The sequence below is a fragment of the Oryx dammah genome, unplaced genomic scaffold (assembly GCF_014754425.2).
Source record: "Oryx dammah isolate SB20612 unplaced genomic scaffold, SCBI_Odam_1.1 HiC_scaffold_2, whole genome shotgun sequence".
In the NCBI taxonomy this organism is placed as follows: Eukaryota; Metazoa; Chordata; class Mammalia; order Artiodactyla; family Bovidae; genus Oryx; species Oryx dammah.
The window spans coordinates 182,253,613-182,273,559 of NW_024070186.1; the positions used below are offsets into that span (position 1 = coordinate 182,253,613).

Here is a 19,947-nt window from a genome sequence, read left to right on the forward strand (position 1 = left end):
CCAGGGCTGATCTCCTTCAGAATGGACTGGTTGGATCTTAGTGTCCTAGATAAATATATATCTACCTAGTTGGATTAGGCCAATCTCAGCAAAGGTGGCCCCAGGAAAGATGGATATGAGTTAATAAAACAGCTGGGAATGTCTTTGCTAGAGTGTGCCCAAGGCTATTCCACATCCTCAGAATACAGAGGTGGCCCAGACAGACCAGATTAGCCCCTGGCCTCAGGGAGCTTGCAGACAATATTGCAATTAAGCCATCCATAACCCGGTGACTTCAGAGAGAGATGACAATAAAAGGTGCTAAAGGTGAGGGTGGGAGACTCTGGGATGGTGGCTGCCTCCCACAGGGTGGTCTGAGGAGGCCTCTTGGAGGGCATCTGATCTAGGCTGAGCCCTGTCGATTAAGGAGTCAGCTGGCAAGAGAATAGCATTCCATATGGAAGGAACAGGGGGAAAGCTTTGAAGTGGGAATGAGCCTAGCCTAATCCAGGAGGGGAGAAACTCCTGGAGCAGAAGAGGGCAGGGGAAGTAGGTTGGGCAGTGGGGAACTGGAGAGAGAGCTCATGAAATAGAGTGCTAGGCAGGGCAGCACCCCAGAGCAACACTATGGTTTTCTTTTTGCAACCCTCCTGCTTTTTCTATTATTTCCTGGTCCTCTGAAACCGTTGCCAGTCAATATTTCTGACAGGTTTGCCACACTGCCTACCCTGTGGTCCAGGATTTCTGGATGACCTGACCCCTGATTCACAGAGCTTCCAATGACTACAATTACTTGCAGATAGAGACCAAAGCACATTTTTAGTTCAGATGATAAATGAAAAAGAAGGGGAAAAGGCTTGGAGGATTGAAAATCAAAGGGTCTAATGTTACTGGAATTCTCCACAGAGTCCCATTACTTTGTAGCAAATAGCACAGAGGTTCACTGGAGGTGGGCAAAGGTTTTGATGAGAGAGAAATTTTTCAATAGCTCATTGAAGCTGATCATTCCCTGGGACTTCCCAGATCATAAGAAACGGAGACCCCATCTTTTGCCGAAGATCGTGTGAGGGTTTTCTAGAAACCTAATCAGCCCCAGGCACTTGCTGTCACCCTCATTCCAGCTCCCAGTTGCCCGCAACGGGGCTGATGATCTGTGGAGCATGTCCTTTTGACCATGGCTTTGCTGTGGCTTGGGCCAGGACGGTCGCCTCAGACATCTGTCTCATGAGATTTTGCATCCTTCCTCAGCTGCCTCCCATCACCACGGCGACCAGCACGCAGGAGCCAGCCAGGGCAGCAGGGGGAGCCAGAGCCGTCAGTGAAGCCATCGACAGAATCGGCCTTTTGGGGAGCAGGTACTTATCTAAGCACCTTCAAAATGAGAACAAGCAGCCCATAGTCATGCTGGAGAAGGAAATGGCACCCCACTCCAGTATTCTTGCCCGGAGAATCCTGTGGACGGAGGAGCCTGGTGGGCTGCTGTCCATGGGGTCACACAGAGTCGGACACGACTGAAGTGACTTAGCATAGTCATGCAGCCATGAGAATCTTATTAACTGAGGTTTTTCTTTGCATTTCCTATATGATTCCAGACCATTTAAAGCTGGTCGCTGAGACTGCATCCCCCCTCCCCCTCCTTTCAGCCCAGAAGCATGAAATTGACTTGATTGCTTTCAGACCCGACTCTTGGCTTGCTTGGTTTGGTTTGGTTCAGCCAGTGTAAAACTTCAATCTTCTCAGAGCTTTCCAGGAAGTGGCCCACACGGCAGGCAGTGACCCAAAGCAGTGCCCTTTGAACCTTTTTTCTCTATTCAGAGTTGGTTCAAACTCCGCTTTCTATTCCCTTTACACGTCACTTCAGTGATTGGCGCTGTCAGGTTTTATTATCAAAATAAAGGCTTTCCTCTAGTCTTCAGGCAACATCGATCTTCAGAAAGATGCACCAGCCAGTAGGTCGAAGAAGGCACTCGTACCCCGCCACACTCCCCAGGCCACCGTGGAGAGTGGGCGCATGGTAGGCTGTGCGGTGCTGGTGCTGAGGGGCGAGAGCCGCTGGAGTCCAGCCTGCATGGTGGTCGCTAAGCTGAGGCTCTGGCCTGGGGCTGCATCAGCCCTGAAAGATGGGGGCTTTTTGTTTGCACAAAGGAAGAGTTTCCTGACCAAGCTGCATACTCTCCAGATCTGTGTCTGCCCAGAGGGAGTTTGCCTTTGATAATTTCTAGAAAAATTCTGAATAGGCTAAAAGCTCCGCTAGCCATTCCTCCAGGAGCCTGCAGACCCCGGATTGGAAACCACGCTGTGTAGCCCTGTGACCATAAATCAAAACTTGAAGTTTCCTCCAGGAGCGGAAGGGCTGAGCCACAAGGACATATCACATCAGATACAGTTTTATTTACAAGTGCTTCTTTCTGAATGCTTCTTTCTTTGTCCTCAAGATCCTTTGCGCTTCAGGGTCTTGGGGATTCTCAGCCTTAAACAGCACAAGTGGGGTGTGTTTGCAGACAACTCTCTTCCAGGTTTGAAATGCTGTGTCCTCAGAAACTAGAGGTGCTGAGCAGGTCAGGAATTGGCAAACTTTTTCAGTAAAGGAGGGGAGGGCAGGTTGGGCTAAGGGAAGGAAAGTTGCCTAGACAAGAAGTCATGAAAGTGTTAGTTGCTCAGTCGTGTCTGACTCTTGGCGACCCCATGGGCTGTAGCCCATCAGGCTCCTCTGTCCATGGAATTCTCCAGACAAGAATGCTGCAGTGGGTAGCCATTCCCTTCTCCAGGGGATCTTCCCCACCCAGGAGTTGAACCCAGATCTCCTGCATTGCAGGCAGATTCTTTACCATCTGAGCTACCACAGAAGCGCCTTTCAGTAAAGGGCCAGATAACAAATACTTTAGGCTTTCCACTTTTTGTTTTGTTTTAATAACCGTTTAACACCATAAAACCATTCTTAGCTTTCAGGCCACATAGAGACAGGCTGTGGGCTGTGTTTGATCTGCAGGCTGTACTGGGTGAACCCTGCTCTGGACTCTGGGGGCTGTACTGCGTCTTTGTTGTGGCATACAGTGTTTCTCTAGTTACGGAACATGGGCTTAGTTGCCCTGCTAAGGGCATCTTAGTGGGATCTTAGTTTCCTGATCAGGGATCGAACCGGAGTCCCCTGTGTTGGAAGGTGGATGCTTAACCACTGGATGACCAGGGATATCTGCCCATCTAGACTTGTACAGGTTAAAAGTTTGCTTAAGGAGATCAGCTGGCTCTGGCCTCAGGCAGTTTCTCTTACTTGGCCCTTCTTTCGGGGCTAATTGTACAGTTATTTATAAAGGGAGAAAACCAGCCCATGTGCGCCTTTGATCTCTCTGCTGGGTGCGAGTATTTTCTTCTCAAATTGTTACTTCTCTCTGAAATGGAAAAGTAAGCATGGTACCCTTAATGGGAATGCTGTCTAATGCTGTCTATTGTGTTATCATTTATTACTACTTGTTTGCTAAAACAAAAATCACATTTCAGACAACAGCAGAAGCTTCTGAAAGTCCTCCAGGCCATTGAAAGTGACTCCGCCCGTCTCAGCTGGGTTGTTTCACCCATGGAGGAGCAAGTGCTGGACCCAGAGGTGAGAACCTTGACTTGCGAGGCTTTCCCAGGGCATTCTCAACTTGCCTGCAGGCTGAGGGGAAAAGGGCCCCTCGGGACGATCGTTTCTATCCGGTGGGAACTGCTCGGACAGCAGTAAACTCAGCATCTTTCTGCCCAGGTCTCCATCCCCCTCCCCAGCACTCAGACATCCATGTAATGAAGCACTGAGTTTCAGCAGACAGAAGTCTGTCCACCCAGGAGGAAATATAAGTAGCCTGTCTAATAGAAAAATATCCAACATCACTGATAAAAATTAGGGCAACCTTAACATTCCATTGATATCTGAGTTAAATTATTTTTGATGATCACCTCTAGCACTGGCAAGGTTACAGTAAAACTGACCATCTTACTCTGCTGGTAGCAACAGAAATAAGGGTGGAAAGCTTTTGAAAAGCAGAAAGAACAGACTCAGGAAAAGCCCTAGAAATATTTATGTCTTCCAGCCTGACAAGCCTACTTCTTTACCCTAAAGAAACCCCTCAACAGAAATTAAAAAGTATATAGACACAAAAATGTCTATTCCAAAAGTATTGAAAGTAGGCGAAAGTGAGAGGAAAAAAACACAGAAATAACATATATGTCTCACAATAATACAGTTAATCAGGAAAGTATGATATATGGGCACAAGGCAGTTGTGTAAAAGGATGGACATTTCATTATGGAGCTTATACAGATAGAAAATGTTAAGGACATAAAATTAACTGCAAAAGGTAATGTCCATCTTCATGGAGTCCAATATTATTATAGCAATTGGGCAAAGATATGACTGGCTGAGTGCTTTGATGGAGCTGAGACATGAAGAGTGAAAGGGCAAGGTGGCATCAGGATGGAGGAATAACAGGTGATGCTTTTCTCTTTTTGGTCAAATGGTTTGTGTCCAACACCATCCTCTCCCCACTTCCTATACCCAAGCCTTTCTTATAACTGTTTGGTACAGCAGTCACTCACCTTGTGATTGGCCGATGGAGACTTAACAGGAAGTCCTCCCAAAGGCACACGTAAAGCTCATATGACATCAGAATGAGCTCTGCTGCAACCTAGACTGGAGTCCTGGCTTGGAGTCTTTGCCATCATTTAGAGGTCATGTGACCCTAGACAAGCCTCTTAAGCTGTCTGGTCCTGGGAGTGGATGGCAGTCCAATTGGGTAAATAATCCACAGCCCGAGGGGCCACTGTGTGTGGCTGCAACAGGAAAGGTCTCTGAGGGCAAGTGACTTGGTGCCTGGCACCAACCAGGAAATATGCCTTCTAGAAAAATCTACGGAAAGCAAAGCTAGTGGCAGCCTACTCCAGTACTCTTGCCTGGGAAATCCCATGGACGGAGGAGCCTGGTGGGCTGCAGTCCATGGTGTCGCTAAGAGTCGGACACGACTGAGTAACTTCACTTTCACTTTTCACTTTCATGCAGTGGAGAAGGAAATGGCAGCCCACTCCAGTGTTCTTGCCTGGAGAATCCCAGGGACGGGGGAGCCTGGTGGGCTGCCGTCTATGGGGTCGCACGAGTCGGACATGACTGAAGCGACTTAGCAGCAGCAGCAGCAGCAGCATTTTCCCTGTATGATACAGTTGCTTTCTTAGCCATAAAGATCCTAAGTGTGGTGAAACCTCAGTCACATTAAAAAGAACCTAGATGGGACTTCCCTGGTGATACATTGGAGAATCCACCTGCCAATGCAGGGGACATGGGTTCGATCCTCAGTCAGAGAAGATTCTGCATGCTGGGGAGCAACAAAGCCCAAGTGCTGAAAATACAGAGCCAGTGGTCTAGAGCCTGAGAGCCACAACTCCTGAATCCGAGTGCTGCAACTACCGAAGGCCTCGTGCCCAAAGCCTGTGCTCCCGAATAAAGAGAAGCCACCTCAGTGAGAAGCCCGTGCAATGCAATAGAGAGTAGTTCCTGCTCATTGCAACTGGAGAAAGCCTGCACACAGCAACAAAGACCTAGGAAAACCAAAAATTAGTTAATTAGAAAAAAAAGAACCTGGATGGATCAAGTCTCCTTATATTACAGGAAACAAGAAACCCAGGGCAAACTGACTTACGAAAAAAGAGAAGAAAAATGAGAGATTTCTTTGTAGTGAATGTCACAGTCAGGCTCAGGTAGGGCTTGATCCAGAAGCTTACACTGTGTCTCCACCATGTCAGCCGAATCTCTGAGCCCCATCCCCACCTCAGTGCCCAGTCCCAGCTCTGCTCCCTCCCTATGATCTCTCAATGGTCAGTGATCCCCACTTCTCTCCGTTATACCCTGAGACCCCACAGTCAGGAGAACTGAGCGGTTTCTCCACACACAGATCTGAGACTAGGTCATGTGCCCATCACTGACCCACTCCCCCCAGGTGGCCCAGGCATCAGGACACACTGATCGACTGGACCAGTTCAGCTCCTCCTCGGGCTAGGAAAGCATCCATCTCCTTGATATCTCACGGCTCAGAAAAGAGAAGGGGCAACTTTGACAAAAGAAAAGCAGGTGGTCTTGGTGAAAGGGGGGCAGTGATGCCAGGGTCCAGAAGCTTCCCAGCCAGTGTTCGCCTCACAGCCCTCCCTCCTAAATCGAGCAGGACTCGCCATCAGGTTGCAGCACCGACAACTTGTGACACTTCCTTAGTTAACAGACCCTTCAGCTTCTTCATTTAGAAACGCTGCTGAGGGCATTCACACACTTTAGATTGCACCGGGGGTGAGATCTAGCAGGCCTTCCCGGAGGGCACCTCGCCTCCCAGCTGGCCTCCCTCCGACGGCCCACAGCCGCAGTGACCAGCGCCACTTCTTCACGCCTCCCACGCGGCTCAACGGGCAGCGGATGCGCCTCCCAAGCACGAGTTCATTAACCTCCCGATCCTCACGCCTTGAGCCGGGCCAGTAGGGTTTTATCACCTTCCTGCCAGCCTGGGACTCAGGCCCAAGGCAACAGAGGGCTTGGCCCTGGCTCCACATGGGCCCGTGGGAGAGAAGAAGGAAGCCGTGGGGTCTGCTAATAAAAACAGGCCCTACGTTCCCTCCGGGAGCAGGGAGCTGACCTCCCTCCCTCCGCATCCCCCGCCCATCGCCTGGCAATCAAGGCTTATCCAAATGCACACTGAGAGCGCTAGCACGTCTCGCTGGCTATTAATTAAAAAAAATAAGTAGGGAACAGTTGCTGTTCATTTGCTCAGCTTCCTGCTCACAGGACCGTCGCAGATTACAGTGCTAATTAAGAGGGCATGTGCCTGTGGGGAAGGTACCGTTTTCTGAGTGGCTGATCCATGGCGACCAGCCCTGCGGTCGGGGTGACAAGGGGCCTCAGGAAGCCGTTCCGCGGCACGGCCGTTGATTGATGGTGTTCACGCCCTCCCAGACCAGACAGCTTGCCCGAGAAGGAGGTGGGCAGTAAAATCAGTGGAGGAGAGACATGGGCGGAAATGGCCACTTACAGAGGGCACACAGGCCGGGACTGCTGACCGGGCCTTCTTGGAGCGTTCACACGTGCTTAGTCACTCAGTCGTGTCTGACTCTTGGCGACTCTTTGGACTGTAGCCCACCAGGCTCCTCCATCCATGGGATTTTTCAGGCAAGAATACTGGAGTGGGTTGCCATGCCCTCCTCCAGGGGATCTTCCCAACCCAGGGACTGAACCCGGATCTCCTGGGTCTCCTGTGTTGCAGGGTGATTCTTTACCCACTGAGCCACACATGTATCCTGCTTAATCTCCAGGATAGGATTGTCAGATTGATGGTGTCATCTCCTGGTCCCCATCCAGGCAGAGGGATGTCAACTGACCTGTCCAGCATCCTGTGTTATCTACTGCAGTGGTCCCCAGCCTTTTTGGCACCAGGGATCGATTTCATGAAAGACAGTTTTTCCACGGACTGGGGGTGAGGGGATGGTTTTGGGATGATTCAAGCATATTACATTTCTTGTGTGCTTTTTTCCCCTAATCTATAATGCTGCTGCTAATCTGACAGGTGGTACCGGTCCTTGCCCCAGAAGTTGGGGACCCCTGATCTACCGTATTACAGAGGCTGTTGGCTTGGCTGGCACAACCACATGCCATAGTCTGGGGGCTTAAACAATGGAGACTTCTTTTCTCACCAATCCAGGAGCAAGGTGTTGGCAGGCAGGCTTTCTTCTGAGGCCCGTCCTTGGCTCACACATGGCCACCTCTCATTGTGTCCCCACATGGCCTTTTCTCTGTGCCTGCCCATCCCTGGTGTCTCTCTTGGTGTCCAAATGTCCCTTTCTTGGAAGGATGTCAGTCAGAATGGGTTAGGCCCACCCTACCAGCCTCATTGTGTCTTAATTACCTCTTTCTAGGCCCTATCCCCTTCTGAGCAATTAAGCTTTGGGCTTCAGTATCCAAATTCGCGTTGGGGGGGTGGAGGTGACACAATTTAGTCCCTAGTGAAGTAAAAGTCGCTCAATGGTGTCCAACTCTTTTCAACCCCGTGGACTATGCAGTCCATGAAATTCTCCAGGCCAGATATCTGCCCAGTTCAGCAGAAGTTGTGACGTGCCTACAGGACCTGAACCCTTGGTCGTGGGTGAGAAAAGTGCATACTCAGGAAGAATCTGCCTTTAAACATTTTTTAAGTTTTATTTTATTATTACTTATTTTATGTATTTTTGGCTGCGCTGAGTCTTCCTTGCTGCGCCCGGCTTTCTCTAATTGCGGTGAGTGGGGGCTACTCTCCAGTTGTGGTGTGTGCCGATTTCTCTTGTTGCAGAGCACCGGCTCAGTAGTCAGGGCACATAGGTTTAGTTGCTCCATATGTGGGATCCTCCTAGACCAGTGATCAAATCCGTGTCCCCTGCATTGGCAGGAGGATTCTTAACCGCTGGACCATGAGGGACATCCCTTTAAACGTTTTTTGTTATTTGTGGACTCTTACAGAAAATACTAAGTGCCAGGGTTCACTGATAACTTTTTTTTTTTTTTTTTTGGCCACACTGAGTGGCTTGCGGGATCTTAGTTCCTTGACCAGGGATGGAACCTGGGCCCCAGCAGGGAAAGAAGAGAGTCCTAACCACTGGACCACCAGGGAATCCCCACAGTAACTATGTTTTAAATGCCTTACAAATATGAACTCATTAAAGCTCCATGGTAACCATCTGTAATGCTTGTCTTATCCTCATTGTACAGATGGGGAAACCGAGGCACTGAGAGCCCAAATACCTTGTCATTTCACGGTCGAGCTGGATTCCACCTGTCCTGTTTTCATCCAGTGGCATTACCTTTCTTCTTGTTAAGGACAAATCGGGACCAAAAGCAGAAGAGATCAAAGATGCCATCTACGTGACCATGGAAATCCTGTCCAACTGGGGCAACACGTCGTGGGTGGGCCTCACGGAAGTTGAGTTCTTCGACCTGAACAACACAAAGCTCTACGTGTCACCCCATGACGTGGATATCCGGAACACAGACATGCCTGGGGACCTGGGCCACTTGGTCAACAGGAACTTAGCTGTAAGTGGAGGCGGTCCTGAGTGAGCCTTGGCCTCGTGCTTTAATGCATTTTTTTCTGTCCAGGATAAGTCCATGGTGAGGATGTGGGTGCGGGGAGGGGAAGGATGTTGTGATTGTCTCTGCCATTCATTTGGGCAGAGTGGGGAGGAGCCTGGGAACAAGGTACAGGCAGAGCCTCCAAATGGTACCCCCCACTCCCTGAGCACTTTTCCAGATCCCCGCTCAATGGGGCTTTCTTTGGGGATTTGGGGGACAAAGAGGAGCCAATTCACCCGCTTTATCTACCTTTGCAGTTTACCCAGTCATCACCACCAGACACAGGACCTGGGGAGGGGGAGTGTCATTGAGACCCTTGTTTTGTAGATGAAAAACTGAGACTTGGACAAGGGCATTGACTTGGTCAAGGTCACAGAGCTGGAAGGTGCGGGAAGGGCAAACCCTGCAGCCTGGCCCAGGGCCCATGTACCCACTCCGGGTGCTGCTTCCCTGGGACACAGAGAATACACTTAGAAAACACAGAACGTTGCTTTCTTTCAAATATCTAAAAGTTAAAGAAAGAAAAGCTCTGGCATTTTCTCTTCCTGCCACTTGCAAGCTGGACACAGGAGACGGAGCTAAGCTGAGACAGACCGCCCAGCACCGACGTCTGTACTGTGCTGTGGGCTTCAGCATCCATCACCTTGACCTCTGGGAGGGGCCCAGAACATGGGACCAGAGGTTGCCTCTGGGTCACGGAACGTGCCGAACAAGGGACAGGGGCGATAGGAAGGCTTTCTCTAGGATGCTTTTTTGTACCTTTTAAATTTCTTGCCCTGTACACATATTTTTCTATTCCAAAGAACAAATTATTAGATTTTTTCAAAACTTTTATGTATTTATTTATTTTTGGCTGTGCCGAGTCTTCGTTGCTGCGCTCAGGCTTTCTCTAGCTGTGGCCAGCAAGGCTACTCTTTGTTGCGGGGCACGGACTTCTCACTGCGGTGGCTTGCCCTGTTGCAGAGCGCACGCTCTAGGCACCTGGGCTTCCGTAGTCGCGGCGCCCAAGCTCCAGAGCGTGGGCTCAGTAGTTGTGGTGCGTGGGGTTACTTAGCCCCGTGGGATGTGGGATCTGCCCAGACTGGGAATCAAAGCCGTGTCCATTGCGTCAGCAGGCACATTCTTATCCACTGCGCCACCAGGGAAGTGCAAGTTATTAATTTTTAAAAAAGAATTGAAAATGAAAACGGTTGCCACAGTTGTAGTTCTTGCCTTGTGCCAGGCACAGTGCTAAGTATGTCGTATGTATAATCTTATTCAAATATAACAGTGCACAGACCCAAGAAGCAGAAAGGCCTGGCTCCAAGCTTAATCACGTACCGCTTCATGACCACCAGTAACTTACCTAACATCTACTTGGTTTTCTCATCTGTGAAACGGGGATCATAGTGGCACTTACCTTGATACAATAGTAAGGATCAATGTAAATATAAAGAACTTGGCACCACACCTCCGAAAGAGCTCTGAAACACCAGCTGTTGCTGTTTTCATTGTTACCAGTTGTAGTAGTAGTAATGCAATGAGTGCTAAGTAGCTTCAGTTGTATCTGACTCTCTGCAATGCCATGGACTGACTGTAACCTGCCAGGCTCCTCTGTCCATGGGATTCTCCAGGCAAGAATACTGGAGTGGGTTGCCATGCCCTCCTCCAGGGGATCTTCCCTACCCATGGATCAAACCCATGTCTCTTTTGTCTCCTGCATTGCAGGCGAGTTCTTTACCACTAATGCCACCTCTGTGAAGCAAATATTATTCCTGTTTAAATAAAAAAAAGCCAGAAAGGAGGGCTTTGAAATCCCCGGTTCTAGATATTCAGGTTCTGGTCTTGACTCTGTGGCCTTGGGCATCTTACCTGCCTTCTCTGAGAGTCAGCTTTTTTCCTCCTCCTGTAGAATGGGAGTGGGAGGCCTGGATAATCCATGTGATTCTTATTTTGCCAGCAAGAGACCCTGAGTCTGGCTCGCTATAGCAAATTTTTGGAAAGAAAATGTGTTGCAAGCCTTTTGCGTAGCTGGTATATTCACTGAGACTCAGGCCAGAATTGGACAGGCCCCGTGGGAAACTTGGGGATTCTTGGTAACATCCAGGGATGCCTGAACACCAGAAGTTTGGTCATTTTTTTTGGTGGGAGGCTACCCTCTTTGTCGGTTGATTGGTTGCTAAAATGACTTGTCATTTTGTCTCTCTGCTGGGGATATCCAGTCCCAGGAGAGGAAGGCTGATGGACCAACCTGACTAGGAGGCCCAGGCACCTTGGTGCCAGTTCCACTAAGATGCCCCAGTGGGGCAGGGAGGGAATCCTCCCTGAAGAAATTCATGGCTGTTACTGAAAGAAAGGCAGTGTACATGTGAGATAGCCAAGAAACACCGCCTGTCCACAGGGCTGGGCAGAGCGGCGTCTGAGGCCTCTTAAGGATCACCTATGTGACCATGAAGGAAACAGGTCCCCTGTGGGCCACGGCCGCTTGGGTGCTCTGGCCTTGCATTCCCCACTCTTCCTGCTTCAAGTCTGTGGATTCCCGCGTGTGCCGCTGGGGCTTGGACCAGCCCTCGCCAAACCTCTCCGGTCCCCCTTGTGTACAAGGCAGTGAGTGACATTTTGGAAGTCTGCTGTACAGAACAGAGCACACCAGGGGCGATAAAAAGCATCATTGGATTTGATGGGGACCAATTCTGATGATTACTCTCCCCTTTCTTCTGCTTAGCAGAGGCTGACGAGCTTTGCCTTGTCTTAGCAGTGAGGACTTTAGCCCAGGATTTTGGTGGGTCTTTTTTTTTGTTTGTTTAATTTTGGGCCTTGAGGCTGGGACATGAGACGGCTATCTCACCCTAAGCTGCTGAATCTCCGGGCCCAGCTGTGGGTGGGCTGGATTCCTCCTGCCATTCCAGTCTGAGGTCTCACCTCTCAGAACCATCACGTTTCAATGGGCCTCGGACATCCCTTGCTGAATTTCATATGAACTTTGGGATGGCTCTCCCCATTTGGTAAACGGGAAAACCAAGCCTCCAGGAAGACGAGTGACTCCCCCAGGCCACACTGCTGTGGAGTGGCTGGGCTCCACTGGAAGCTGAACAGATGGTACCTAAAAGCAGAGTCTGGGTTTGAAAGAGAAGTTACTTCAATGGATGTGATTGAGGGACACGTTGGGGGTGTGAGTGCCCCGTGTTTGGTGCAAACCCTCCTCCCTGCCCTGCCTGCCCCATCGCTCTCATCGGCCTCCCCCCAGGCTCATGGCTTCAAGATGACTCGAAATTTATACACCCAGCCCTGTCTGCTTCTCTGAGTTCCTGACTCGAATGTCAGTTTCTCCTCCATGTCTCAACCTCAGAGATCTATAACCTAAGTTTCAATTCCCCTGCCCAGGGCCACATCTCTTCCTCCTCCAGCAGCCTTTTGCTCAGAAAATTGCATTCTCATCTGCTCAGCAGCTAAGCTCACCACTTCCTTGATTGCTCCACTCCCCCCTCTCCTTCAAGCACATCAACCCATCCTGTTGATTCTGCCTCCAACACGGAGCCTGGACTTGTCCCCTTCTCTCCATTTCCATTGATTCCTCCCAAGTCCCTCTCATTGGAACATTAAATAGCAGCCTTTCATTCCTTTCTTCCATTCTTGCTCCATCCACTCCATTTTCTACCCTGTACCCAAAGGGAGCTTTTACAAATGTTACCTCCCCTGATTAAAACCTCTGCCATGACTTTCTGGGAGAAATGGAATGCCTCCCTGTGATCCGGGAGGCTGTCTGTAAACACACCTCCAGCTCCTCTCTGCCTGCTGCACCCACCAGGCTCCAGAAGCCACAAGGCTCCCTTCTGCTCCTCTGATCTGCCAAGCTCGTTCCCAACTCTGGGTTCAGCCCTTGCTGCCTCCTCTGCCCAGAGCATGCCTCCTTCAGATGTTCACATGGCTCCTTCCTTTCTCCTCACTCAGATTTCAGCCCAGCTATCACTTTCTCAATAAGACCTTCCCTGACTCTAAAAACTGGAGGAGTTCTGTTCGCTCTCCACTGCAGTTTCTATCACATCAGCCTTTCTCATTTTCTTCAGAGCACTTCCAGCTCTAAAAAATGATCCTGTTCACTTGTTTCTGATCTGACTCCTCCCATCAACCTGTAAGTTCTTGTCTGTCCTATTCACACTATATTCCCAGCACAAAAAGCAATACATTTTTGAAGTTTTTTGTAAAAAAAATAATTATAGTCTCACAGAAAATTGTAAAAAAAAAAAAAAAAGGTGCAGAAAAGAGAATGACAACGCCAAAAGTTGTTGTTTTTGAAAGAATCAATAAAATGAATAAACCTCAATTGAGCAAAGAAAGGGGGGAAATATCCGAACTACTAAAATCAGAAATCAAAAGGGGGCCATTACTACCAAACTTAAGGGAATTTTTTATTCCCTTTTATTATGGGAATATTATGAACAATTTTATGCCAAGTTAGATATCCCAGATGAAATGGACAGATTCCTAGAAAGACATGAATTACCAAAACTGACTCAAGAAGGAAGAAAAAATCTGATTAGACCTATAGCAAGAAAAGAGACTGAATTAGTAATCAATAAAAAAAGAAAGAAGAAGAGCCCAGGACCAAGTGGCTTCACGGGTGAATCTTAGCAAATATTTAAAGAATCAATACCAGTCCTTCACACACTGTCCTAAACTATGAAAGAGGAGGGCCCACTTCCCAACTCATTTTCCAAGGCCACTATTACCCTGAAACCAGAACCAGACAAAGCCATCAGAAGAAAACTACAGACCCATCTTAGCCCTTATGAATATAGATGTAAAAATCCTCAATAAAACATTAGCAAATCAAATCTAGTAGTGTATAAAAAGATTTATGTATCAAGACCTAGTGGAATTTATTCCAAGAATGCAAAGCTTTCAACAAATGAAAATCAGTCGGTTGAATGTGACATATTAATACAATAAAGGGGGAAATAATCACGTGGCGTCTTAATAGACACAGAAGAGGCATTTGATAAAATTCAACATTCTTTAATGATAAAAACGTCAACAAACCAAGAACAGAAGGAAGGATCCTTAATTTGATAAAGGTTGTCTGTGAAAATCCATGGCTAACATCATACTGAGTGGGGAAAGACTAAAAGTTTACCCCTAGGATCAGAAATGGGTCCAGGATGCCTACTTTCAACACTTCTGTTCAACACTGTTCTGGAGATTCTACTCAAGAAAGTTAAGCTAGGAAAGGTTGGAAACAAAGAAATAAACCATATTTGCAGGTGATATGATCTTATTAAAAATTGTAAAGGATCAAGAAAATCTTAAAGAATCTGCAAAAATTACTGATAAAGCTAAAATCAAGTTCAGCAAGTTTAAAGGCTAAAAGGTCAATATATGAAAATCAATTGTATTTCTATACACTAGTGATGAACTATCCAAAAAGGGAGTTAAGAAAATTCTATGTATAATAGCATCAAAAAGAATAAAATACTTAAGGATAAACTTCATCTAAGAAGTGAAAGACTTGTACCTTGAAAAGTATCAAATATTGTTGACAGAATTTAAAGATGACCCAAATAATGAAAGATGAAAATGTATCTGTGTTCACGGATTGGAAGACTTAATACTATTGATATGGCAATGCTCCCAAATAATCTATAGATTCAATGTAATCCTATCAAAATTCCAACTGCCTTTTTTTTTTTTTTTTGGTGGAAATTGACGAGCTCATAAAATGTTTATGGATGTTCAAAGAATATAGAATAGCCCTCAAAAGTGCTGGGAAAAAACAAAGTTGGAAGACTCACACTTCCCAATTTCAAAACTTACTGCCAAGTCACAGTAATTAAGACTTTGTGGTTCTGGCTTAAGTATAGACATATAGATCAATGGAGTGCAACCGAGACTGTAGAAATAGATGCATACATCTATTGTCAATTGTTCTTTAACAAGGATGCCAATCCCATTCGATGAGGAAAGAATAATTTTGTTTCAACAAATGGCATCAGGACAACTGGATTTCCACATACAAAACAATTAAGTTGGACTCTTCTCTCACACCATCTACAAAAGCTAACTCAATGGATCAAAGACCTTGAAACTTTTATAGTTTTAAGGGCATAAAACTCTTTGATGAAAACATAGGTACAAATCTTCGCAGCTTGGAATTTTTCAATGGAGTTTTAGGTACGACACCCAAAGCATAAACAACAAAAGAAAAAAATAGATAAGACCTCATCAAATTTTTAAAACATTTTTGCTTTGAGGAACATTATCAAGAAAGTGAAAGACAACCTACAGAAAAGGGAGAAACTGTTTGCAGATCATATATCTGAGAAGAGCCTTGTATCCAGAATATATGAAGAAGTCAGACGCAACAGCAAAAAGACAAACAGCCCAGTGAAAAAAGGCCAAAGTACTTTGAATAGATATTTCTCAAAAGATTTACAAATGGCCAACAAGCACATGAAAAGATGCTCAACATCATTAGTCATTCAGTTCAGTTCAGTTCATTCACTCAGTCGTGTCCGACTCTTTGCGACCCCATGGACTGCAGCATGCCAGGCTTTCCTGTCCATCACCAACTCCTGGAGCTTGTTCAAACTCATGTCCATCGAGTCGGTGATGCCATCCAACCATTTCATCCTCTGCCATCCCCTTGTCCTCCTGCCTTCAATCTTTCCCTCATTAGTTATTAGGGAAATGCAAAGCAAAACCACAAAAATATACTTCATACCCATTAGTTTGCTATACTTAAAAAAAAAAAGAAAACAGAAATAACAAGTGTTGTAAACATATGGAAAAATTGGAATCATCATACCTTGCTGTTGGGAATGTAAAAGGAAAATGGCACAGCCATTGTGCAAAACAGTCTGGCAGTTCCTCAAAACATTAAATGTAGGGACTTGCCTGGTGGTCCAGTGGCTGAGGCTCTGCACTCCCAGTGCAGGGGCTAGAGTTCCACCCCTGGTGAGGAGAACTAGATCCCACATGCTGTAACTAAGATCCAGCACAGCCAAATAAATAAATGATTTTTTAAAATTAAATGTACAGTTACCATGTGACCAAGCATTTCCACTTCTAGGTATATATCCAAGAAAATCAAAAAATATTCCCACAAAAACTTGTACACAAATGTTCATAGCAGTGTTATTCGTAATGACCAAAAGGTGGAAATAACCCAGACGGCCATCAAATGACGCACAGATAAACACCTGTGGTCTGTCCATACAATGGGGCATTATTTGGTTGTAAACAGGAGCAAAGTCCTGAATAAACTTGGATAAACTAGCAAGCATCATGCTGAATCACTAGACAGCATCATGCTGAAAGACGAAAGTCGGACATAAAAGACCATATATGTTGCATGACAGCATTTATATGAAATGTCCAGAATAGGCAAATCCGTAGAGACAAAAGGTAGTCTAGTGGGTACCAAGGACAGGGGAAATGTAGGCATGGGGAGTGACTGCTGAAGGGTATGGGGTTTCTTTGAGGGGCAATAAAAGTATGCTGGAAACAGATGATGGTGATGGTTGGACAACGTCATGAATACACTAAAAAACCACTGACTCGTTCACTTTAAAGTGGTGGTTTTATGTATGTGAATCGTATCTCCCTTTCTTTTGGCCACGCTCTGTGGTATGTGCCCCTGCAGTGGAAGCGTGGAGCCTTAACCACTGGGCCGCCAGAGCAATCCCCCAGTTTTTAATAAGGTATAGAGAGGTTCCATGTGCCTTTGTCTTGCTTCCCCAGGGGTAACATCGTATGTGACCACAGTACATCATCAAAACTAGGACGCTGACATTAGTATAAGAAGCAGACCCTCATACACTTGTTTGTGCATGTGTGTGTGTATACGTTCTTTTCAATTTTGTCACGTGTAGATTCGTGTAACCACACCACAGCAACATACAGAAGAGTTCTATCACCTCAAAGGAATTCCCTCATGGGACCCTTTCTAACCATCCCACCCCCTGCCTGTCCCTAACATGGGTGGCCATCAATCTGTTCTCTATAATTTTTGTCATTTCAAGAATGTCATAGGGACCTCCCTGGCAGTCCTGTGGTTAAGAGTCCACGATTCCAGCGCAGGGGATGTGGGTTCAATCCCTGGTTGGGGAACTAAGATCCCACATGCCACGCTGCACAGCAACCCCCCCCCCCCCACCAAATGCCATATGCATGGATCATACTGTATGTAACCTTTCTGAGATTGACTTTTTCCCACTCAGGGTAATGCCCTTGAGGCTTCCCTGGTGGCTCAGACAGTAAAGAATCTGCCTGCAATTCAGGAGACCCAGGTTTGATCCCTGGGTGGGGAAGATCCCCTGGAGAAGGGAGTGGCTGCGCACTCCAGTATTCTTGCCTGGAGAATCCCACGGACAGAGGAGCCTGGCGGGCTGCAGTCCACGGGGTCGCAAAGAGTCGGATATGATTGAGCGACTAACAACAGCAACGACATAATGCCATTGACACCCATCCAAATTATTGCATCAATAGTTCATTCCCTTCTTTAAAAAATGTATTTATTTTTGGCTGTGCTGGGTCTTTGCTGCTGCACGGGCTTGCTCTAGTTGTGGCAGGCGGGGGTTACTCTCTAATTGTGGAGCTCAGGCTCCTCATTGTGGTGGCGTCTCTTGGGGCCGACCATGGGTTCTCGGACACATGGGCTTAGTTGACCCGCACACGGGGGCTCTTCCCGGACCAGGGATCGAACCTGTGTCCCCTGCATTGGCAGATGAATTTTTTTTTTCTTCAAATAACCTGTTTATTTTATTTGGAGTCTTCTGGGTAGTATTTTTAAATTTTATTTATTTTTTAAGTGAAGAATAATTGCTTTACAGAATTTTGTTGTTTTCTGTCAAACCTCAACATGAATCAGCCATGCTAAGTTTGCTTCAGTTGTGTCCAACTCTGTGCGACCTCATAGACGGCAGCCCACCAGGCCCCTCAGTCCACGGGATTGTTTAGGCAAGAATACTGGAATGGGTTTCTGTTTCCTTCTCTGAATCAGCCATCAGTTCAGTTCAGTTCAGTCACTCAGTCGTGTCCGACTCTTTGTGACCCTATGAATCGCAGCACGCCAGGCCTCCCTGTCCATCACCAACTCCTGGAGTTCACTCAGTCTCACATCCGTCTAGTCGGTGATGCCATACAGCCATCTCATCCTCTGTCGTCCCCTTCTCCTCCTGTCCCCAATCCCTCCCAGCATCAGTCTTTTCCAGTAAGTCAACTCTTCGCATGAGGTGGCCAAAGTACTGGAGTTTCAGCTTTAGCATCATTCCTTCCAAGAAATCCCAGGGCTGATCTCCTTTAGAATGGACTAGTTGGATCTCCTTGCAGTCCAAGGGACTCTCAAGAGTCTTCTCCAGCACCACAGTTCAAAAGCATTAATTCTTCGGCACTCAGCTTTCTTCACAGTCCAACTCTCACATCCATACATGACCACCGGAAAAACCATAGCTTTGACTAGACAGACCTTTGTTGGCAAAGTAATGTCTCTGCTTTTCAATATGCTATCTAGGTTGCTCATAACTGAGTAAGCGTCTTTTAATTTCATGGCTGCAGTCACCATCTGCAGTGATTTTGGAGCCCTCAAAAATAAAGTCTGCCACTGTTTCCACTGTTTCCCCATCTATTTCCCATGAAGTGATGGGACATAGGTATATACATGTCCCCTCCCTCTTGAATGTCCCCCACATCCTCCTTCCCACCCCTCTAGGTTGATACAGAGTCCCTGTTTGTGTTTCCTGAGACATACAGCAAATTCCCGTTGGCTATCTATTTTACATATGGTAGTGTAAGTTTCCATGTTATTCTCTCCATACATCTCACCCTCGCCTCCCCTCTCCCCGTGCCCATAAGTCTGTTCTCTGTGTCTGTTTTTCCATTGCTGCCCTGCAAATAAATTCTTCAGTACCATCTTTTTAGATTCCGTTTATGTGCATTAGTATACAGTATTTCTCTTTCTCCTTCTGACTTACTTCACTCTGCATAATAGGCTCTAGGTTCCCACGAGGGAAGTCCAGTTTGTTTCCTTTTAAGATGCTAACTTATTAAAGCAAGGCTACTTCTGAGGGCTGTCCAGCATCACTCTGAGGGTGTGTGGATCTGGGTCGGGTTAATGTTGGAGACAGCAGCACCTTCCTTAGGAGTTAGAAAGAGACCTCCTGAGAGAGGCCTTCTCTGACCGTCGATTTTAAAATTGCCATTCTGTTGGCTATTAATAATTCTCTTATGTTTGCTTCATCAGATGTATCCGCCTGCTTGTTTTTTTTTTTTTTTTTCCCCTTGGCAATGTGACTTGTTTGCCTCCTCTGCTCACCCAGAGCCGGGACTGTCTGGGCCAGGATCCCCCGCACTCAGGGTTTGTTGAGCAAGTGGGTAGCAGATACCGCTGGCACCTGCCCTGGTCCTTCACCCCTCCCACTGAGGCCCCTGCTGGCTGCTCTTCCGCCTGCCAGCAAACACCTCTCTCCTGTGGAAGGTTTGTTTTCTGGCCTCCAGAACCCTCTTTGCTTCTGCTGCAGCAGGTCCAAGCTGGTGGGGAGTGGAGCCCCCGGGAGCAGTTCTGAACCTTCGCAGATGGGAATTGGAGTATGGGCGCAATGATGGGAACTGGAGTATGGATACACACCAGCTCCTTCGTCCTTCCCTGTCTAAATCAACTCCTTATACTGGAATCCTTGCCTCAGGGTCTGCTCCTGGGGGAACCCAAACCAAGACAGAATGATTGAATGAGTGAATGAAAAACCCAAGTTTGAATCCTCACTCCAAGGACTTCCCTGGTGGTCCATTGGGTAAGACTCCACACGCCCAGTGCAGGGGCCCAGGTTCGATCCCTGGTCAGAGAACTAGATCCCACATGCCGTAACTAAAGATTCTGATTGCCTCAACTAAGA

General features: G+C 47.3%; 1 protein-coding gene across 2 annotated transcripts in view; it reads left to right on the forward strand.

Annotated features, from left to right (window-relative positions):
- The window catches only part of LOC120876459 (katanin interacting protein), a 235,688-nt gene that overhangs the window by 138,032 nt on the left and 77,709 nt on the right, over positions 1–19,947 (forward strand). For both annotated transcript variants that reach the window (XM_040258385.1, XM_040258393.1), the window contains 3 exons: positions 1,228–1,334; positions 3,478–3,580; positions 8,831–9,046. In XM_040258385.1, coding sequence (XP_040114319.1) covers positions 1,228–1,334; positions 3,478–3,580; positions 8,831–9,046 — 426 coding nt within the window. The remainder of the gene's footprint in view (positions 1–1,227; positions 1,335–3,477; positions 3,581–8,830; positions 9,047–19,947) is intronic.